Source organism: Oncorhynchus mykiss, chromosome 2 (assembly GCF_057628025.1).
Source record: "Oncorhynchus mykiss isolate SJ-2025 chromosome 2, ASM5762802v1, whole genome shotgun sequence".
NCBI lineage: Eukaryota > Metazoa > Chordata > Actinopteri > Salmoniformes > Salmonidae > Oncorhynchus > Oncorhynchus mykiss.
Genome location: NC_143023.1, coordinates 99,090,068 through 99,113,417, shown reverse-complemented (window position 1 = coordinate 99,113,417; position 23,350 = coordinate 99,090,068). Strand labels below are relative to the sequence as shown.

The following is a 23,350-nucleotide window of genomic DNA, read 5'->3' as shown; positions in this document are numbered from 1 at the left end:
ATTGGAACGCAGCGCTTTCAAAACATGAGGCACTTCCGGATTGGATTTTTCTCAGGCTTTCGCCTGCAACATCAGTTCTGTTTTACTCACAGACAATATTTTTACAGTTTTGGAAACTTTAGAGTGTTTTCTATCCTAAGCTGTCAATTATATGCATATTCTAGCATCTTGTCCTGACAAAATATCCCGTTTACTACGGGAACGTTATTTTTCCAAAAATGAAAATAGTCAATGTCAATGATGACTAGATAGTGTTGGTCAAGTCAGTCACCTATTCTATTGACTATGACAGCTGATATGAATGGTGAGTTGATCATCAAATCAACATTTATTTGTCACGTGCACAGGATACAGGGTGTAAACGGTACAGTGAAATGATTACTTGCAAGCTCTCCTAAACAAAAATATCCACAAATAGCTAAGTAATAAAGTTGTTAAAAAAATAAAATGGCTGATTGGAAATATATACACAATAACAATATACAGTATTAACTCTGTAATGTGTGTAAGTTATGTACTGGTGTCTTTACCTGTATGAGTGGCAGTCCATGTTATCTGATGTACAGTGGGGAGAACAAGTATTTGATACACTGACGATTTTTCAGGTTTTCCTACTTTAAAAAAATTACAGGCCTCTACATGCTTTGTACACTTCAACTGTGAAAGACAGAATCTAAAACAAAAATCCAGAAAATCACATTGTATGATTTTTAAGTAATTCATTTGCATTTTATTGCATGACATAAGTATTTGATCACCTACCAACCAGTAAGAATTCCGGCTCTCACAGACCTGTTAGTTTTCCTTTAAGAAGCCCTCCTGTTCTCCACTCATTACCTGTATTAACTGCACCTGTTTGAACTTGTTACCTGTATAAAAGACACCTGTCCACACACTCAATCAAACAGACTCTAACCTCTCCACAATGGCCAAGACCAGATAGCTGTGTAAGGACATCAGGGTTAAATTGTAGACCTGCACAAGGCTGGGATGGGCTACAGGACAATAGGCAAGCAGCTTGGTGAGAAGGCAACAACTGTTGGCGCAATTATTAGAAAAATGGAAGAAGTTCAAGATGACGGTCAATCACCCTCGGTCTGGGGCTCCATGCAAGATCTCACCTAGTGGGGCATCAACGATCATGAGGAAAGTGAGGGATCAGCCCCAAACTACACGGCAGGACCTGGTCAGAGCTGGGACCACAGTCTCAAAGAAAACCATCAGTAACACACTATGCAGTCATGGATTAAAATCCTGCAGCACACGCAAGGTCCCCCTGCTCAAGCCAGCGCATGTCCAGGCCCGTCTGAAGTTTGCCAATGTCCATCTGGATGATCCAGAGCAGGAATGGGAGAAGGTCATGTGGTCTGATGAGACAAAAATATATATTTTTGGTCTAAACTCCACTCGCCGTGTTTGGATGAAGAACGATGAGTACAACCCCAAGAACATCATCCCAACCGTGAAGCATGGAGGTGGAAACATCATTCTTTGGGGATGCTTTTCTGCAAAGGGGACAGGACGACTGCACTGTATTGAGGGGAGGATGGATTGGGCCATGTATCGCGAGATCTTGGCCAACAACCTCCTTCCCTCAGTAAGAGCATTGAAGATGGGTCATGGCTGTGTCTTCCAGCATGACAACGACCCGAAACACACAGCCAGGGCAACTAAGGAGCGGCTCCGTAAGAAGCATCTCAAGGTCCTGGAGTGGCCTAGCCAGTCTCCAGACCTGAACCCAATAGAAAATCTTTGGAGGGAGCTGAAAGTCCGTATTGCCCAGCGACAGCCCCGAAACCTGAAGGATCTGGAGGAGTGGAGGAGTCTGTATGGAGGAGTGGGCCAAAATCCCTGCTGCAGTGTGTGCAAACTTGGTCAAGAACTACAGGAAACATATGATCTCTGTAATTGCAAACAAAGGCTTCTGTACCAAATATTAAGTTCTGCTTTTCTGATGTATCAAATACTTATGTCATGCAATAAAATGCTAATTAATTACTTCAAAATCATACAATGTGATATTCTGGATTGTTTTAGATTCCGTTTCTCACAGTTGAAGTGTACTTATGATAAAAATTAGACCTCTACATGCTTTTTTTTTTTTACACTAGAAGCTGTCAATCTCTATTTAAATATTTCTGTAAAGCCAATATTGAAAGACATTTCAATTTGCGTGATGTTTTGTTGTCTCTACCTTCTTGTCCTTTGTGCTGTTGTCATTTGCCCAATGTTGGCACCCTGTTTTGTGCTGCTACCATGTTGTGTTGCTGCAATGTTGTGTTGCTACCATGTTGTGCTGCCATGTTGTGTTGCTACCATGTTGTGTTGGCATGTTGTGCTGCTACCATGCTGTGTTGTCATGTGTTTCTGCCATGATGTGCTGCTACCATGCTGTGTTGTCATGTGTTTCTGCCATGATGTGCTGCTACCATGCTGTGTTGTCATGTGTTTCTGTCATGCTATGTTATCTTTGGTCTCTCTTTATGTAGTGTTGTGTTGTCTCTCTTGTCATGTGTGTTTTGTCCTAGATTTATATTTATCCCAGCCCCCGTCCCTGCAGGAGGCCTTTAACCTTCTGGTAGGCCGTCATTGTAAATAAGAATTTGTTCTTAACTGACTTGCCGAGTTAAATAAAGGTGAAATAAAAGTTAAACAGAGAGGAATTGGAAGAGGTTCATTCCAGGGACTCATCAACTTTTTATCGTGTAGAAAGAGTTACTCCTTTGCTTACGGCCATACTAGCCTGAAACCGCCCGACCTCGGCTGCTAAGCAGGGTTGGGCTTGTTTAGTACTTGGCCGGCTGACTGCCTGGGAATACCAGGTTCTGTACATTTCAGCATGGGGTGTCTTCTTTCCTTGTTTTATATTTAGAACATTCACATTGTAATGAAACAGGCAGGGAGCAGGTCTCGAACCCTCGACCTTCTAGCCCGAAGTCCAGCGCGCTATCGACTGTGACGCAAAAGCAATGCTCGGGAGGCAGAGTCCGATATCCTCGCTTATAAACCCAGGGTCGTTACAATGTTCTGTCAGATCCAATTTGTAAGAGGTAGTGTGGTTGAAACCCTCTGCCATTATAACACTTTATTAATGCTCCCTGACTTAACATGCCAGTATGGGACTCACCTATGAGTTAGTCTGGCTAACACAAAGTCCTGTCGTTGTTGTTGAGAGAACCAACCAATGTGTCGGCTCCAATTCTGAGCAAATGATGCCTTTTTTACTAAAGGCCTCCTGTCCAGACCAGTGTGTCACAGCTCTAAAATAACGTGTCTTAAAACATGGAAGGCGGTCGGGAGGAGGCAAGATCAGGTCAAATCAAATTTATTTATATAGCCCTTCGTACATCAGCTGATATCTCAAAGTGCTGTACAGAAACCCAGCCTAAAACTCCAAACAGCAAGCAATGCAGGTGTAGAAGCACGGTGGCTAGGAAAAACTCCCTAGAAAGGCCAAAACCTAGGAAGAAACCTAGAGAGGAACCAGGCTATGTGGGGTGGCCAGTCCTCTTCTGGCTGTGCCGGGTGGAGATTATAACATAACATGGCCAAGATGTTCAAATGTTCATAAATGACCAGCATGGTTGAATAATAATAAGGCAGAACAGTTTAAACTGGAGCAGCAGCACGGTCAGGTGGACTGGGGACAGCAAGGAGTCATCATGTCAGGTATTCCTGGGGCATGGTCCTAGGGCTCAGGTCCTCCGAGAGAGAGAAAGAAAGAGAGAATTAGAGAGAGCATATGTGGGATGGCCAGTCCTCTTTTGGCTGTGCCGGGTGGAGATTATAACAGAACATGGCCAAGATGTTCAAATGTTCATAAATGACCAGCATGGTCGAATAATAATAAGGCAGAACAGTTGAAACTGGAGCAGCAGCACGGCCAGGTGGACTGGGGACAGCAAGGAGTCATCATGTCAGGTAGTCCTGGGGCATGGTCCTAGGGCTCAGGTCCTCCGAGAGAGAGAAAGAAAGAGAGAAGGAGAGAATTAGAGAACGCACACTTAGATTCACACAGGACACCGAATAGGACAGGAGAAGTACTCCAGATATAACAAACTGACCCTAGCCCCCCGACACATAAACTACTGCAGCATAAATACTGGAGGCTGAGACAGGATGGTGGGTGGGTGGGTCCATTCTAGCCAATAAGAGGGCAACAATAGACACAACTCTGCATATAAATTGTTTTAGAAAAAAAAAAAAAGTGTCCGTGATGTCATGTGTCCTACTTTTATATATCAGTACACTCAGAAACACCTAAGCACGAGTGGGACTGGGGAGGAGATTAACATTTAGTTTTCCCCCCCAGAACCACACAAACCACAGCTGATTCAAATAATAAGAGCTTGATGATTAATTTATTATTTTAAGTCAGCTGTGTAGCGCTGGGGGCAAAAAAACTAAACGTTCAACCCCTTGGGATCCCCAGGACCCAGTTTGGAAAAAGGCCGCTATTGGACAGACTTCAAAACACGGCCTGCTATAGGACAGACACTTCAAAACGTGGCCTGCTATAGGACAGACACTTCAAAACGTGGCCTGCTATAGGACAGACACTTCAAAACGTGGCCTGCTATTGGACAGACACTTCAAAACACGGCCTGCTATTGGACAGACACTTCAAAACGCGGCCTGCTATTGGACAGACACTTCAAAACGCGACCTATCTGTTTCTAAACGTACGTCTGAGCTCCAAAAGCCCAGGCCACAATTTAAACTATGAATGAAACACAGAACACGTATTGGAATTGTTTAGTAAACCAGATGAAGAAATAATTGAAAGGTTAGAGTAGACCTATGTTCAGAGATTAACTTCCACAATCTATGTTTACAAGCCATTCAAAATGTATTTCATGTGACGTTAAAATGGTGAGAGGCCAGTATGATTTTAACCCCTTGGGTACCTTACAATCACAGCCATCCTGAAACTGCCGGGTAGGGCAACAGGTACGCATGCTTTTTCCTCGTGTGTATGTTTTCTTCAAATGATGACACTAGTGCAGACCTCTGCGTAGTTTGATCTGTCGACCTAACGAGCTACATGTATTTGGGTCAGAGGAGACATTGTTTTCCTGTACCTTTAAGAGTGGGGCGCAGTGTGCAGGACTACACTGGGGACGTAATTCAAACACTTGGCTCCTCCTAATTTTACGGTTTCGTTTCCTGGAGGTCGAGCCTGTCGTGTTGTTGACAAAAAAAACGTAACAAATATCGTTTTTTACTGGGCAAAATGGGTCAGTCGTTGCCGACCCCGGACTGCGAGCCCTCGGTGTGTCCTTTGTGCCACGGTATATGTCGGAATCCGACTGCGCTGAGATGCAAACATATTTTCTGCTACTGCTGTATACAGGAGTTATGGAGTGGTTCGCCCACCGGTCCATACTACTGCCCCGAGTGCAAGGAGGAGTACAAGACATTACCGGTGGGGTTCAAGAGAGACACTACCGCAAGTCCGTGGCGACATGAAGCGCCTGCACATACACGCACCAGCTCAGCCACAGGTAACTTCCCGAATTCACCAGACACTTCTGCCCATGCGCAATTAGGCTGGGGACAACGAGACAGGGGTTTATTCATTACGCCGATTCTGTTGCAAAACGTTTGGTCTGTTACAAAACGTTTTGCAACACAAACCGTTTATTTCAAACGGAAAACCTTTTGCAACGAAAACGAGAATTTAATATTGGACCAATTCTGATAGGTCCCTCCACGCTTCATTCCGTTTGCTCTGTTTGGTTCATAAACGGTAAACGGTTTCCGTTCCAAGACGTAATAAATACACCCCAGGTTCGCTGACTAGTCATGGGAACGAACATTTCCAAAGTTAGGCTACTGCTGGGGAAGATGTACCTGTGTAATGGTACTAGGCCTACAGTTTAAAACAATAACACATCGTTAACACATTGTTTTCATATGGTGGTGATGACTTGGCTATGATAGAAACATTAACAACAATATTACGCTATATTGACTGACGCACACGAGTAACGACACAGGTCAAAGTCTACTGAAGTCCATTGACTTGCCTTAAAATCAATCGACCTTATTCTATCTTAAAATAATATGATATTTATGATATTTCCCATCATTTTGTATTTCTGCATCATTGGGAAGGGCTTGTAAAGCAAGCATTTCGCTTAAAGTCTACACCTGTTGTATTCTGTGCTGTGACAAATACAATTAGATTTAGCTAGGTTTGTGTCCTTTTGATGTAACCTAAGTAGGCCTAATCACTACTAATTTATTTGTGTTATGTATGTTGTGTTGGGTATAGAAGGCAGAGCCAATGAAGAGGATGTCATTGAGATAAATTCAGCGGGCTGGACCCTTGGGAAGAGAGCCTCCATCTCTCAATCCAAGCGTCTGTTAGGGAAGAGACCAGCCAGTTCTCCTGTCCCAGGAGGCCATCTTCACGACAACAAGAGACAAGCGACTGGCAGCTCCTCTTCCTCCCACTCCAGGGGACGGTCTGGTGACCGTAAGAGACCCGCCACATCCTCTTCCTCCTCTTCAGCCAATCAGAACACGTCGTCTGACGTCGAGTTGTCCAGTGAGGAGGAGGTGCCAGCAGCACCATTCTCCTTAGCAACCAAACCGCCTAGTACTGCGTCCGTCGCCGTCAGAGGTCCGGACCTGACACGTGATAGGTCTAGGTCCCCTAGGAGAGACCCACCCATTGAGCTGGACGAACCCCCTGCTGCAACAGAACCTCTTACAAGAGAACCACTGAATGACCCTAGAAAATCACCTGAAGCAGCAGCAGGTCACATGACCAACACATCGCCAAGAAGAATCACCACCGTTGAGCTGGACCCACCTCTACCCCCTGCAAGAGATCCGTACACACCCGCCAAGAATCCTGCTGAAACGACCATAACAACCCATTTACGTTTAGTCACCCCTACGAAGGAGAAGCCTGTTGAAGCTGAGCGGGAGCCTCTTCCAGAGATCTCCAACAGATCTGGTCCAATCGGCACCTCCACCTCTCCTACCCGTGCTGCCAACAACCTGTCCCCTGGACGTACCAACCTGTCCCCCAGCCTGGCTCGTCAAACCTCTAGGGAGACCTTCCTACCCTGCCACTATTGCCCCAGCCAGGGCTCTCTCCCTGCGGTGAAGACCTGCCTGGTGTGTGGCGCCTCCATGTGCTCCGACCACCTCCGGCCTCACTTGGAGTCCCCTGTCTTCCAGAGCCACACCCTGGTACCCCCTGTGGAGGACACCTCACCCTGGAGGTAAAGTTTCACTCTTATTTTGGGGAGAATCTCAATTGAATTTCCTTTTCTGAGCTGCACAAAGTAAAATTGCTAACAACTTTGGACGGTATTTGCAGTAAAGTCTTGAATTCCTGTAAATACTTTGTGTTTCAACGTTTCATTTAAAGTTGACGATTGTTTTATTTAATTTATTATATGACAAATCATTAAACAACTGGCAGCAAGCTGAAGTATAACTTACATGGTCATCAGGTGCCCGGAACACCAGGAGATGAACCGAATCTACTGCCGTCAGTGTAGTGTGTGTGTCTGTACCGTGTGTACCGTGATCGGGTCGCACCGGGACCACGCTTGCGTCAGCATCAGAGAGGCCGAGAGGGAGCTGAGGGTGAGAAACAGAGGAGTGTTTACCAAACACACATACCAACACACCACAAAAATACCTGATCACATCCCAGCTGTATGAGCCGTAGTATTAATGTTGTCTAAGGATCGTTAGTGGTGAATAAACATATCACACGCGTTATAGTATAAATACGTGTTCCAGAGAGCTAAAGCATGTTTTCTATTGACGGCAGGATGACGGCACTGTGTTTTTGTCTTGCAGGGGAACCTGAAACAGGAGATGAAGAAGATGCAGGGAGCGGAACAGTCTTTAATCAGCAGAGTGACTGAGATGACAGAGAAGAAACAGAGATTCCAGGTAAGAAGGACAGGACCTCAGTTGGACCAGGTATTTTTTTTTTTAGGTCTGACCTGACGCAAAAGCCTAATAATGTACACACCCTGTATCCCTCTAAATCAAATGTTACAGTTCACCTTACAGTGAAATGCTGAATACAACAGGTGTAGTAGACCTCACAGTGAAATGCTGAATACAACAGGTGTAGTAGACCTCACAGTGAAATGCTGAATACAACAGGTGTAGTAGACCTTACAGTGAAATGCTGAATACATCAGGTGTAGTAGACCTCACAGTGAAATGATGAATACATCAGGTGTAGTAGACCTCACAGTGAAATGCTGAATACAACAGGTGTAGTAGACCTTACAGTGAAATGCTGAATACAACAGGTGTAGTAGACCTTACAGTGAAATGCTGAATACAACAGGTGTAGTAGACCTCACAGTGAAATGCTGAATACAACAGGTGTAGTAGACCTTACAGTGAAATGCTGAATACAACAGGTGTAGTAGACCTTACAGTGAAATGCTGAATACAACAGGTGTAGTAGACCTTACAGTGAAATACTGAATACAACAGGTGTAGTAGACCTCACAGTGAAATGCTGAATACAACAGGTGTAGTAGACCTTACAGTGAAATGCTGAATACAACAGGTGTAGTAGACCTTACAGTGAAATGCTGAATACAACAGGTGTAGTAGACCTCACTGTGGAATGCTGAATACAACAGGTGTAGTAGACCTTACAGTGAAATGCTGAATACAACAGGTGTAGTAGACCTCACAGTGAAATGCTGAATACAACAGGTGTAGGTAGACCTCACAGTGAAATGCTGAATACAACAGGTGTAGTAGACCTTACAGTGAAATGCTGAATACAACAGGTGTAGTAGACCTCACAGTGAAATGCTGAATACAACAGGTGTAGTAGACCTTACAGTGAAATGCTGAATACAACAGGTGTAGTAGACCTCACAGTGAAATGCTGAATACAACAGGTGTAGGTAGACCTCACAGTGAAATGCTGAATACAACAGGTGTAGTAGACCTTACAGTGAAATGCTGAATACAACAGGTGTAGTAGACCTCACAGTGAAATGCTGAATACAACGGGTGTAGTAGACCTCACAGTGAAATGCTGAATACAACAGGTGTAGTAGACCTCACAGTGAAATGCTGAATACTACAGGTGTAGTAGACCTCACAGTGAAATGCTGAATACAACAGGTGTAGTAGACCTCACAGTGAAATGCTGAATACAACAGGTGTAGTAGACCTCACAGAGAAATGCTGAATACATCAGGTGTAGTAGACCTCACAGTGAAATGCTGAATACAACAGGTGTAGTAGACCTTACAGTGAAATGCTGAATACAACAGGTGTAGTAGACCTCACAGTGAAATGCTGAATACAACAGGTGTAGTAGACCTTAGAGTGACATGCCGAATACAACAGGTGTAGTAGACCTTACAGTAAAATGCTGAATACAACAGGTGTAGTAGACCTTACAGTGAAATGCTGAATACAACAGGTGTAGTAGACCTTACAGTGAAATGCTGAATACAACAGGTGTAGTAGACCTCACAGTGAAATGCTGAATACAACAGGTGTAGTAGACCTCACAGTGAAATGCTGAATACAACAGGTGTAGTAGACCTCACAGTGAAATGCTGAATACAACAGGTGTAGTAGACCTTAGAGTGACATGCCGAATACAACAGGTGTAGTAGACCTTACAGTAAAATGCTGAATACAACAGGTGTAGTAGACCTTACAGTGAAATGCTGAATACAACAGGTGTAGTAGACCTTACAGTGAAATGCTGAATACAACAGGTGTAGTAGACCTTACAGTGAAATACTGAATACAACAGGTGTAGTAGACCTCACAGTGAAATGCTGAATACAACAGGTGTAGTAGACCTTACAGTGAAATGCTGAATACAACAGGTGTAGTAGACCTTACAGTGAAATGCTGAATACAACAGGTGTAGTAGACCTCACAGTGAAATGCTGAATACATCAGGTGTAGTAGACCTCACAGTGAAATGCTGAATACATCAGGTGTAGTAGACCTTACAGTGAAATGCTGAATACAACAGGTGTAGTAGACCTCACAGTGAAATGCTGAATACAACAGGTGTAGTAGACCTTACAGTGAAATGCTGAATACAACAGGTGTAGGTAGACCTTACAGTGAAATGCTGAATACAACAGGTGTAGTAGACCTTACAGTGAAATGCTGAATACAACAGGTGTAGTAGACCTCACAGTGAAATGCTGAATACAACAGGTGTAGTAGACCTTAGTGTAATGCTGAATACAACAGGTGTAGTAGACCTTACAGTGAAATGCTGAATACAACAGGTGTAGTAGACCTCACAGTGAAATGCTGAATACAACAGGTGTAGTATACCTCACAGTGAAATGCTGAATACAACAGGTGTGGTAGACCTCACAGTGAAATGCTGAATACAACAGGTGTCGTAGACCTTACAGTGAAATGCTGAATACAACAGGTGTAGTAGACCTTACAGTGAAATGCTGAATGCAACAGGTGTAGTAGACCTCACAGTGAAATGCTGAATACAACAGGTGTAGTAGACCTTACAGTGAAATGCTGAATACAACAGGTGTAGTAGACCTCACAGTGAAATGCTGAATACAACAGGTGTAGTAGACCTTAGAGTGACATGCCGAATACAACAGGTGTAGTAGACCTTACAGTAAAATGCTGAATACAACAGGTGTAGTAGACCTTACAGTGAAATGCTGAATACAACAGGTGTAGTAGACCTTACAGTGAAATGCTGAATACAACAGGTGTAGTAGACCTCACAGTGAAATGCTGAATACATCAGGTGTAGTAGACCTCACAGTGAAATGCTGAATACATCAGGTGTAGTAGACCTTACAGTGAAATGCTGAATACAACAGGTGTAGTAGACCTCACAGTGAAATGCTGAATACAACAGGTGTAGTAGACCTTACAGTGAAATGCTGAATACAACAGGTGTAGGTAGACCTTACAGTGAAATGCTGAATACAACAGGTGTAGTAGACCTTACAGTGAAATGCTGAATACAACAGGTGTAGTAGACCTCACAGTGAAATGCTGAATACAACAGGTGTAGTAGACCTTAGTGTAATGCTGAATACAACAGGTGTAGTAGACCTTACAGTGAAATGCTGAATACAACAGGTGTAGTAGACCTCACAGTGAAATGCTGAATACAACAGGTGTAGTATACCTCACAGTGAAATGCTGAATACAACAGGTGTGGTAGACCTCACAGTGAAATGCTGAATACAACAGGTGTCGTAGACCTTACAGTGAAATGCTGAATACAACAGGTGTAGTAGACCTTACAGTGAAATGCTGAATGCAACAGGTGTAGTAGACCTCACAGTGAAATGTTGAATACAACAGGTGTAGTAGACCTTACAGTGAAATGCTTACAAGTCCTTAGGGTCTCTAGGGTTATATACAGGGTATTACGGTACAGAGTCAATGTGGAGGCTATATACAGGGTATTACGGTACAGAGTCAATGTGGAGGCTATATACAGGGGGTACCGGTACAGAGTCAATGTGGAGGCTATATACAGGGTGTTACGGTACATAGTCAATGTGGAGGCTATATACTGGGGGTACCGGTACAGAGTCAATGTGGAGGCTATATACAGGGGGTACCGGTACAGAGTCAATGTGGAGGCTATATACAGGGTATTACGGTACAGAGTCAATGTGGAGGCTATATACAGGGGGTACCGGTACAGGGTCAATGTGGAGGCTATATACAGGGGGTACCGGTACAGGGTCAATGTGGAGGCTATATACAGGGGGTACCGATACAGGGTCAATGTGGAGGCTATATACAGGGGGTACCGATACAGGGTCAATGTGGAGGCTATATACAGGGTATTACGGTACAGAGTCAATGTGGATGCTATATACAGGGTGTTACGGTACATAGTCAATGTGGAGGCTATATACAGGGGGTACCGGTACAGAGTCAATGAGGAGGCTATATACAGGGTATTACGGTACAGAGTCAATGTGGAGGCTATATACAGGGGGTACCGGTACAGAGTCAATGTGGAGGCTATATACAGGGGGTACCGGTACAGAGTCAATGTGGAGGCTATATACAGGGTGTTACGGTACAGAGTCAATGTGGAGGCTATATACAGGGGGTACCAGTACAGAGTCAATGTGGAGGCTATATACAGGGGGTACCGGTACAGAGTCAATGTGGAGGCTATATACAGGGTATTACGGTACAGAGTCAATGTGGAGGCTATATACCGGGGGTACCGGTACAGAGTCAATGTGGAGGCTATATACAGGTGGTACCGGTACAGAGTCAATGTGGAGGCTATATACAGGTGGTACCGGTACAGAGTCAATGTGGAGGCTATATACCGGGGGTACCGGTACAGAGTCAATGTGGAGGCTATATACAAGGGGTACCGGTACAGATTCAATGTGGAGGCTATATACACAGGGTGTTACGGTACCGAGTCAATGTGGAGGCTATATACAGTGTGTACCGGTACAGAGTCAATGTGGAGGCTATATACAGGGTGTTACGGTACAGAGTCAATGTGGAGGCTATATACAGGGTATTACGGTACAGAGTCAATGTGGAGGCTATATACCGGGGGTACCGGTACAGAGTCAATGTGGAGGCTATATACAGGGGGTACCGGTACAGAGTCAATGTGGAGGCTATATACAGGGGGTACCGGTACAGTGTCAATGTGGAGGCTATATACAGGGGGTACCGGTACAGAGTCAACGTGGAGGCTATATACAGGGGATACCGGTACAGAGTCAACGTGCAGGGGCACCAGTGTCGAGGTAATTGAGGTAATATGTACATGTAGGTTGAGTTTGAAAATGACTATGCATAGATAATAAACAGAGTAGCAGCAGCTTAGAAGCGGGGGGGGGGGTCCATGTCCAGGGTCCAGGGTCCAGGGTCCATGATGCTCCATATGCATTAGACACACTACTACACTGGATGTATCTGTACGTTAGGTGTTTTGATACAACTATGTCTACATACTGTCACTGTGTCAACCCTGACTCCTCCTCTCCCCAGGTGTTGCTAGGTGATGCGCGTGCTGGTGTGCAGCAGCAGTACGAGACCATGCGTGAGGCCCTGCAGCAGGAGGAGGACACGGCCCTGCTGTGTGTGACTCGGGTAAATAAGGAAGAGAACCCAGGCTCAACTCTAGCCTAAAAAACAAACAATGAATCTGGGCTTGGAAGTCAACCGAGGTGGGCTGTAAACCTGCAAATGCATGTTTTCTAGTAGGATAATGGTGGCTTAAAGCTGAAAATAAGAGAAACAAAGCCTTAATTGCGACTGCATTAAAAGCGTGAGGGGGGGGGGGGTTGTGAATCATGTGAGTCGGTGCAGGGCTGGAACAAAAACATGGGCTGTACTTTAAGTAGGAACACCGTTGTCAAAGCCTTAATTGCGACTGCATTAAAAGCGTGAGGGGGGGGGGGGGGGGGGTTGTGAATCATGTGAGTCGGTGCAGGGCTGGAACAAAAACATGGGCTGTACTTTAAGTAGGAACACCGTTGTCCCGCAGCCTGGCTCAACATAAGTAGGCTTTGATTGAAGCTTAGCGTTACATTCAAATCTCCCTACCAACACATCACAGCCAATATGACACCAATGTCTGTGACAACTGGAAATCGTCCTGATTGAAGGTACACAACACACTCCCTGCCTCTAGTCATGAGGTGGACGTGACCGTCCGGGTGTTACCTAGAACCACATACTGGATTTTTAACAAGGTCGTTAGCATAAGGCAAAAAAAGACAATGTCTTGCCCTGACCTAACTCAATATCTAGGTGTCCATAAAGTGACCATCGACTTGCCACCTTTCGTACTGAATAAGTTTGTAGGGGGCAACAGTTTGATTAAATATATAATTTATCGATCTCACGTGCTCATTTCTGTCCATGAAGAACCGAAGATGTGCAACCTATTTGTAGCATTTCTGACATTGCTAACATGTTTATTTTTTTTAAATCCAAAGCTCAGTTCTAACACTGGGTCTCAACTCAGTTGCTTGGCAACAACACAGTTAATACTAAATGACAAAAGCCTGCTCGCTAAACATCTCATTCCACAATCATGGGCATTAATATGGAGTTGTTCCCCCCCCTTTTGCTGCTATAACAGCCTCCACTCTTCTGGGAAAGCTTTCCATTAGATGTTGTAACATTGCTGCGGGGACTGATGTTGGGCGATTAGGCCTGGCTCGCAGTCGGCGTTCCAATTAATCCCAAAGTTGTTCGTTGGGGTTAAGGTCAGGGCTTTGTGCAGGCCAGTCAAGTTCTTCCACGCCGAACTCGACAAACCATTTCTATATGGACTTGTCATGATGAAACAGGAGAGGGCCTTCCCCAAACTTCAAATGGCTAGCTAACATGACATGTAAACAGAGACTCAGTTGTACACTGACTGCAGTGTACGTGCTTGGTAGCATCAGAAAAACTCCACAGTTTCTAACATCCCTAATACATTCCAGTACGCTGCTGTCTTCTTGACATTTTAATTCCGAATGTGTGCTGATTTTAACAGTGCCAAACTAACAAAGACCTGGTATTGCAGTACCTCCAGGAACGGTGCACCCCCTGCCGTTGTAAAGGAAAAGTAGACCAAGTTAACCGGATGTTACTTTTATTTTCACTTTCACTTTAATCCGAATGTGTGCTGATTTAACAGTGCCAAACGAAACAACTCTGCCAGGCGTTGGATATTTGTCAACAACTCTTCCATGCAAGGCCATTCCAGTGTCGCGGCTCAGGCTTTTCATGTGGAAATCTTGTATAATGCACAAATTTAACAGAGAATCTACTTCCAGTGTAAAAACCATGACAATTAAAAAATAAATTATAATAAATAAATGTAAAAAAATTAAGTGAGAAGGAAGCATTGGTCTGAAGAAAGGAAATTCCCATGAGCACCACGATGCCTCCTCCACCCATGCTCTACCAAGGTTTTCCAGCACAGCTTTGTAGCTATGTTGGTCTATTGTAATTTAAACAATGTGTATGCAGGTTGCTTAGGATTCAAAACCTTCTCAAACTGTATTGTGGTGCTCATGTGAATTCTTTTATTGTTCAACCTCAGACCAATGCCTACTTCTCACTTAAAACGTAGTTTAAAAAATTTAAAAAGTGCATTAGTGAGTGTTTTTCTGTGTGTGTGTGTGTGTGCCCAGGAGGAGAGCAGGGCGGTGGGGGGACTGGAGGAACAGCTGACACAGCTGCAGGAAACCCTCTCCTCCCTCCAACGGGGTCTTCATACTCTGGAAGGGCTGGCTGACACCCGGGGCGCCGCACGCGTACAGGAACAGTCCTTCATCATGGTACTTCCTCAATCCTCTTACTTCCCGTAGGAACATAGGGCACATACTAAAGGATACTACTATAAGGAAAGTGTTTGTGTGCCTACCGCACCTTGCCCTGACCTAAATACACATGGAACAGTGGCTTGTCTCTTGTTGTCGTGACGATGGTCACCGGGAACACATGTTTTCTTATATTTTTGTTTTGTTCTTGACAGGAGTACAGTAAGATAACCAAAAGGTAAGCAACTATTATACATGACGATAGGCTAATTCTCATATAGTTTCTAAGAAAGAAACAAAGTTTAGAAAAGTTAAATGGCTAGAAAAGTGAAGTCAGAACTGAGTCAGTATGTTAAGTAGAAAACCTTGTCTAAGCTCTTTTTATATGAGTATAGAATCATTTTATAAATTACTTAGACCACTATTCCCCAACAGATTTATTACCTTGGTGAAAATATGTGTCCTGCGTTTTTCTGTAGATCAGCCCGCATTTCCTGTCGTAGCATTGTGATGCTGTAGCTAGCATTGTGGCGTGTACGGATGCTGTAGCTAGCATTGTGACGTGTACGGATGCTGTAGCTAGCATTGTGGCGTGTACGGATGCTGTAGCTAGCATTGTGGCGTGTACGGATGCTGTAGCTAGCATTGTGGCGTGTACGGATGCTGTAGCTAGCATTGTGGCGTGTACGGCTGCTGTAGCTAGCATTGTGGCGTGTACGGCTGCTGTAGCTAGCATTGTGGCGTGTACGGATGCTGTAGCTAGCATTGTGACGTGTACGGATGCTGTAGCTAGCATTGTGATGCTGTAGTTAGCATTGTGACGTGTACGGATGCTGTAGCTAGCATTGTGATGCTGTAGTTAGCATTGTGACGTGTACGGATGCTGTAGTTAGCATTGTGACTTGTACGGATGCTGTAGCTAGCATTGTGGCGTGTACGGATGCTGTAGCTAGCATTGTGATGCTGTAGTTAGCATTGTGACGTGTACGGATGCTGTAGCTAGCATTGTGATGCTGTAGTTAGCATTGTGACGTGTACGGATGCTGTAGCTAGCATTGTGGCGTGTACGGATGCTGTAGCTAGCATTGTGACGTGTACGGATGCTGTAGCTAGCATTGTGGCGTGTACGGATGCTGTAGCTAGCATTGTGGCGTGTACGGATGCTGTAGCTAGCATTGTGGCGTGTACGGATGCTGTAGCTAGCATTGTGACGTGTACGGATGCTGTAGCTAGCATTGTGGCGTGTACGGATGCTGTAGCTAGCATTGTGGCGTGTACGGATGCTGTAGCTAGCATTGTGATGTGTACGGATGCTGTAGCTAGCATTGTGACGTGTACGGATGCTGTAGCTAGCATTGTGATGCTGTAGTTAGCATTGTGACGTGTACGGATGCTGTAGCTAGCATTGTGATGCTGTAGCTAGCATTGTGACGTGTACGGATGCTGTAGCTAGCATTGTGATGTGTACGGATGCTGTAGCTAGCATTGTGGCGTGTACGGATGCTGTAGTTAGCATTGTGACGTGTACGGATGCTGTAGCTAGCATTGTGGCGTGTACGGCTGCTGTAGCTAGCATTGTGGCGTGTACGGATGCTGTAGCTAGCATTGTGACGTGTACGGATGCTGTAGCTAGCATTGTGATGCTGTAGTTAGCATTGTGACGTGTACGGATGCTGTAGCTAGCATTGTGATGCTGTAGTTAGCATTGTGACGTGTACGGATGCTGTAGTTAGCATTGTGATGCTGTAGTTAGCATTGTGACGTGTACGGATGCTGTAGTTAGCATTGTGACGTGTACGGATGCTGTAGCTAGCATTGTGATGCTGTAGTTAGCATTGTGACGTGTACGGATGCTGTAGTTAGCATTGTGACTTGTACGGATGCTGTAGCTAGCATTGTGATGCTGTAGTTAGCATTGTGACGTGTACGGATGCTGTAGCTAGCATTGTGATGCTGTAGTTAGCATTGTGACGTGTACGGATGCTGTAGCTAGCATTGTGATGCTGTAGTTAGCATTGTGACGTGTACGGATGCTGTAGCTAGCATTGTGATGCTGTAGTTAGCATTGTGACGTGTACGGATGCTGTAGCTAGCATTGTGGCGTGTACGGATGCTGTAGCTAGCATTGTGGCGTGTACGGATGCTGTAGCTAGCATTGTGACGTGTACGGATGCTGTAGCTAGCATTGTGGCGTGTACGGATGCTGTAGCTAGCATTGTGATGTGTACGGATGCTGTAGCTAGCATTGTGGCGTGTACGGATGCTGTAGCTAGCATTGTGACGTGTACGGATGCTGTAGCTAGCATTGTGACGTGTACGGATGCTGTAGTTAGTTTCCGGTATATTTACAGAATACAAATAGTTGCTTAACGGTTTCTTAGTAATAGTAGTACAGCCAGTATTGAGAGTGAACCTCATATCCTGTCTCCTCTCCCTCCAGTGTGTCTGAGAGCTGTTCTGTGGAGGAGCTGGAGGTTCCACAGGAGGTGGACAGGGCCAGGCTGAGATGCCTACAGCAGTGGACTGAGAGGCGGCTGGTCTCGGTGGTCATCTCCCTGCCTGACCGGGACCCCTTCAGGCTGCTCTGTAAGGGACCCCCCCCCCCCCCCCCCCCCCCTCCATCTCATACAGTACCCACACCAAGGGTTCCCAAACTGTTTTGTCCTGCGGCCCATAAAATATGCGACCCCAACTTGTGAAAAAAGTGACGTAATCAACGGCAAATGTTTACTTTAAAAAATATAAAAAAATCGGGCTATGACCATCTGTTACAAATCATCCTGACAGAACTTGACAGTATTTAAATCGGAAGGAAGTGACTGAAATGCATCAGAAAAGGTATTGGCAAGTTCAGAAGACAAGGGCAAATAATTTTTGCCTGATTTTCTGTTTAGAAATGAACGTTGTTAATGATCTTTAAACCCCGAGTCTGATTTAGTGCCTGGTCTTGTCCACTCTGTCCTTCGCGGCTTGGTCCCTGTAGAAGGACACTGAAGACACACGTACGTGTTCGTCAGAGTCTTATCTGTCAGTGAAAGGGGTCATAGTATGTTGTAGCTTCGACCGTTCAAAAAGGATTGAGACACGTTTTGTAGGAAGGAAACAGAAAGCACGGCTATCTGAGGTGACTGACGTTCTATTAAACAAGCACGATTTTAATTTCATAGTTTCTCTCGCGATCCCGTTTTAAAAATCCCTAGTTTGGGAAACGCTACCTTACACCATACCAGCTCCCTACTCAAAAGGAAGTGGATATTCAACCAAGGCTATTAAAATAGGTTACGGTTAGGATTAACATTAGGGTTTAGGTTAATTAAGGTATTGGGGTTAGTGATCCGCCATCCGAAACCATTCAAAATCTGCCTGTCTATATCAATCACAGCACCCCAGACAAGTTCTGTTAGACACAATGCCAATGACTATGGGTCGTTTTTTGACTGACACACCTCTTCTGCTCATGCCCCCCGTGTGTGTTCTGTGCAGATGGCGCCAGCCCCCGTCTGGACCCGGACACAGCCCACCCCAAGCTGCTCATCTCTGAGGAGAACAGGAAGGTGTCTTACAGCGAGGTCCAGCAGGCCTACCCGGAGCAGGGGGCTCGCTTTAGCTCCTTTCCCCAGGTCCTGGCCTCTAAACCCCTGGAGGGAGGCCGTGCGTACTGGGAGGTGGAGGTGGAGGAAGACGAGGGCAAATGGAAGGTAAGAGGTCAGAGGGTGTACCGTTTAGGGGTCAGAGGGTGCACCGTTTAGGGGTCAGAGGGTGCACCGTTTAGGGGTCAGAGGGTGCACCGTTTAGGGGTCAGAGGGTGCACCGTTTAGGGTCAGAGGGTGCACCGTTTAAGGTCAGAGGAGGTTATAGACAGGCAGATTACCGTTAGTTTCTTAGCATCTGCTAAATGGCATATTATTCTAATATGTTACAAGAGGAGATTAGGTAAAACATCACATAGCATATAGTTAGTAACACATCACAACAGTTTCACATTCCCTATTGCATTAACTGAGCCCTGTCAAGAGGACATCATTGATTTACATGTACGGAAACCCTTCGTTGGCACTATTTAGCTAAATCAAATGCCCCCCCCCCCCCCCCCCCCACAAAATAAAATGTCACTATCTAGTACAGAGTTGTCATAGTCCCCTGCGCTTATCTACAGGTGGGAGTCTGCGAGGGTCAGATCGGCCGTAAGGGCCAGAAAGACACCTGCCGTATCGGCTTCAACCCCTATTCTTGGTGCCTGCTGAGTGAGAAGGGGAAGATAGAAGCCCTGCACGACAAGGTATGTGCATATGATCGCTGATGTGGATGCTTCCGTAAAAGTCACATATTGAATCAGATCTCTATGAAAGCGTCTATGTACAACACCAAGAGAAATTCCTAGGAACATTTTTGTTGATGTTGTTGCCGCATTGCAATACATTTCTCTCTCTCTCTCTCTCTCTCTCTCTCGTTCTGATTCCGAAGGTGGCTGTCCCTGTGGAGGTCGGCGGACTGGGAAGGGTTGGGGTGTTGCTGGATTTCGAGGAAGGTAGCCTGTCGTTCTATAAAGTGGCACAAGGGGGCGCTCTGAGCTTGCTCCATTGTTTTAAACAGAGGTTCAGTGAACCATTGTATCCTGCACTAGCCGTGTCTAAAACCCAGCTCAACATCCCTGATCTGTTCCAGGCAGAATCTGTTAAGTCAGAGTAGTTACACGGGTAATTCAGTTCTCTATAAATCTTTTTTTTTTTAAAGGCAATCTGTGATTCAAACAACAACAAGGGGTCAATCCGCCACTATTTTGTTCTGTAAACCGCTGATGACTGAGGCTAGAGAATGGAATTGTTCCAGACAGGCTCAGTAGAATAGTGCACAGTGGGGAAGATAAGTTTTCTATAGATCATAAATACCTTTTTTGTGTAAGCAATAAAAAAAAAAATTAAACTTTTTATAAATGTTAATCAAATAGAGGATCGCAAAGAGAAATCTCAACGCAGAGATAATCTTAAATATTCTTATGTTTCATTGTTTTCAAATGTGATGGAATGAGAAGCATCAATACACTGAGTGGACAAAAAATTAGGAACACCTGTCCTTTCCATGACATAGACTGACCAGGTGAAAGCTATGTTCCCTTATTGATGTCACTTGTTAAGTCCACTTCAATCAGTGTAGATGAAGGGGAGGAGACGGGTTAAAGAAGAGTTTTTAAGTCTTGAGCCATGGATTGTGTATGTGTGTCATTCAGAGGGTGAATGGGCAAAACAAAATAATTAAGTGCTTTTGTACGGGGGATGGTAGTAGGTGTCAGGCGCACTGGTTTGGGTCAAGAACTGCAACGCTGCTGGGTTTTTCACGCTCAACAGTTTCCTGTGTGTATCAAGAATGGTCCACCACCCAAAGGACATCCAGACAACTTGACACAACTGTGGGAAGCATTGGAGTCAACATGGGGCCAGCATCCCTGTGGAACGCTTTCAACACCTTGTAGAGTCCATGCCCTAACGAATTGAGGCTGTTCTGAAGTGGAAAGGGGGGGGGGGGTGGCAACTCAATATTAGGAAGGTGTTCTTAATGTTTTGTATACTCAGTGTAGAGATCTCTGTTCAGTATAATCTGCATTGCTTGCGGTTTGAGGTTTTAAGTTGGGTTTCTGTACAGCACTTTGTGATATCTGCTGATGTAAACATGGCTTTATAAATACATTTGAATTACCCTTCCATTTCCTGACCAGTTGTCTGGGATTTTGTTTTGATGTGCCAATTTGTAGGCTAGTTCTCTGGGTTTGATGTTGGTTTGATGCCACCGACACCATGAAACTGGTCTGCCAGATTCTTCATATGTTTATCAAGCTCAGACTCTGTGTCATCAGATACAACTTTGTGTTCCTCTGCTCCTCTAAATCATAGAGGGTGTGGTTAGAGTGGAGGGGCGGCAGGTAGTCTAGTGGTTAGAGTGGAGGGGCGGCAGGTAGTCTAGTGGTTAGAGTGGAGGGGCGGCAGGTAGCCTAGTGGTTAGAGTGGAGGGGCGGCAGGTAGCCTAGTGGTTAGAGTGGAGGGGCGGCAGGTAGCCTAGTGGTTAGAGTGGAGGGGCGGCAGGTAGCCTAGTGGTTAGAGTGGAGGGGCGGCAGGTAGCCTAGTGGTTAGAGTGGAGGGGCGGCAGGTAGCCTAGTGGTTAGAGCAGGTAGCCTAGTGGTTAGAGTGGAGGGGCGGCAGGTAGCCTAGTGGTTAGAGCAGGTAGCCTAGTGGTTAGAGTGGAGGGGCGGCAGGTAGCCTAGTGGTTAGAGTGGAGGGGCGGCAGGTAGCCTAGTGGTTAGAGTGGAGGGGCGGCAGGTAGCCTAGTGGTTAGAGCAGGTAGCCTAGTGGTTAGAGTGGAGGGGCGGCAGGTAGCCTAGTGGTTAGAGTGGAGGGGCGGCAGGTAGCCTAGTGGTTAGAGTGGAGGGGCGGCAGGTAGCCTAGTGGTTAGAGTGGAGGGGCGGCAGGTAGCCTACTGGTTAGAGTGGAGGGGCGGCAGGTAGCCTAGTGGTTAGAGCAGGTAGCCTAGTGGTTAGAGTGGAGGGGCGGCAGGTAGTCTAGTGGTTAGAGTGGAGGGGTGGCAGGTAGCCTAGTGGTTAGAGTGGAGGGGCGGCAGGCTAGCCTAGTGGTTAGAGTGGAGGGGCGGCAGGCTAGCCTAGTGGTTAGAGTGGAGGGGCGGCAGGTAGTCTAGTGGTTAGAGTGGAGGGGTGGCAGGTAGCCTAGTGGTTAGAGTGGAGGGGCGGCAGGCTAGCCTAGTGGTTAGAGCGTTGGGCTAGGAACTGAAAGGTTGCAAGTTCAAATCCCGAGCTGACAATTTACAAATCCGTCGTTCTTCCCCTGAACAAGGCAGTTAACTGACTTGCCTAGTTAAATAAAGTTTTTTTTAAAAAATACTCTCTTTCACACAGGTAAGTTTTTCTCAGTGTACCTCTTCCGTGACATTCAGTTTTTCGTCCTGCTACTCTACTGGACCTGGTTGCTCTCTAAAGAACCTCAAGGGAGGGTTCTGTGTTCTAGACCCCTGTGTTGCGTTCCCTCTCCCTAGAGGCGTGCGTAAAACCCTGCTTGCTCTACATTTGTTTACACGGGGTGATATCTGCCATGTAACGATACACACGTCACAGTCTGGAGTTTGTGTACATGACGTGTTTTTTAAATACTATGCGTATTATTTATAAAACAAACTAAAATGTTTTTTTATTTGTATTGGGTATTTGATTCGATTTATTAGGACAATGCTTTTGCTTCACTCTGCGCTCCAACTCATTCCAAACCAACTCAATTGGGTTGAGGTCAGGTGATTGTGGAGGCCAGGTCATTGATGCAGAACTCTCCTTCTTGGTGAAATAGCCCTTACACAGCCTGGAGGTTGTGTTGGGTCATTGTCCTGTTCAAAAACAAATGATAGTCCCACTATGCGTAAACCAGATGGATGGGATGGGAGTATTGCTGCAGAATGCTGTGTTAGCCATGCTGGTTAAGTGTGCCTTGAATTCTAAATAAATCACTGACAGTGTCACCAGCAAAGCACCCCCACACCATCACACCTCCTCCTCCATGCTTCACTGTGGGAACCACATGCAGAGAGCATCCGTTCACCTATTCTGCATCTCACAAAGACACGGTTGTTGGAACAAAAAATCTCATCTGGACTCACCAGACCAAAAGGACAGATTTCCACCGGTCTATTGTCCATCTAATGTCGTGTTTCTTGGCCCAACAAGTCCCTTCCTATTAGTGTCCTTTTGCTTTGCAGCAATTCAACCATGAGGCCTGATTCACGCAGTCTCCTCTGAACAGTTGATGTTGAGATCTGTCTGTTACTTAAACTCTGTGAAGCATTTATTTGGGCTGCAATTTCTGAGGCTGGTAACTCTGATGAACGTATCCTCTGCAGCAGAGGTAACTCTGGGTCTTCCTTTCCTGTGGCGGTCCTCATGAGAGCCAGTTTCATCAGAGCGCTTGATGGTTTTTGCGACTGCACTTGGAGAAACTTTCTAAGTTCTTGATATTTTCCGTATTGACTGACCTTGTGTTAAAGGGCTCCCGAGTGACGCAGCGGTTTAAGGCGCC

The 23,350-nt window shown here is 45.5% G+C and overlaps 1 protein-coding gene across 1 annotated transcript; it reads left to right on the top strand.

Moving 5' to 3' along the window:
- The first annotated feature begins 4,292 nt into the window (after window positions 1-4,292).
- LOC110500708 (E3 ubiquitin-protein ligase TRIM16) lies at window positions 4,293-20,985 on the top strand. Its single transcript, XM_090213791.1, has 11 exons — window positions 4,293-5,504; window positions 6,278-7,238; window positions 7,473-7,608; window positions 7,828-7,923; window positions 13,012-13,113; window positions 15,156-15,302; window positions 15,500-15,522; window positions 17,725-17,870; window positions 18,768-18,982; window positions 19,441-19,563; window positions 19,749-20,985. Exons 1-11 carry the CDS (start codon window positions 5,234-5,236, stop codon window positions 19,971-19,973), a joined length of 2,445 nt encoding a protein of 814 aa, XP_090069917.1. The 5' UTR covers window positions 4,293-5,233; the 3' UTR covers window positions 19,974-20,985.
- The last annotated feature ends 2,365 nt before the right edge of the window (window positions 20,986-23,350 follow it).

What these genes read in the sequence shown, in the direction of transcription:
- LOC110500708 (XM_090213791.1), top strand. Translation starts at nt 5,234, where the DNA reads ATGGGTCAGTCGTTGCCGACCCCGGACTGCGAGCCCTCGGTGTGTCCT. An exon ending in TACAGTAAGATAACCAAAAG is followed by an intron (nt 15,523 to 17,724) that starts GTAAGCAACTAT and finishes CTCTCCCTCCAG; the next exon opens with TGTGTCTGAGAGCTGTTCTG. An exon ending in TAGAAGCCCTGCACGACAAG is followed by an intron (nt 19,564 to 19,748) that starts GTATGTGCATAT and finishes CTGATTCCGAAG; the next exon opens with GTGGCTGTCCCTGTGGAGGT.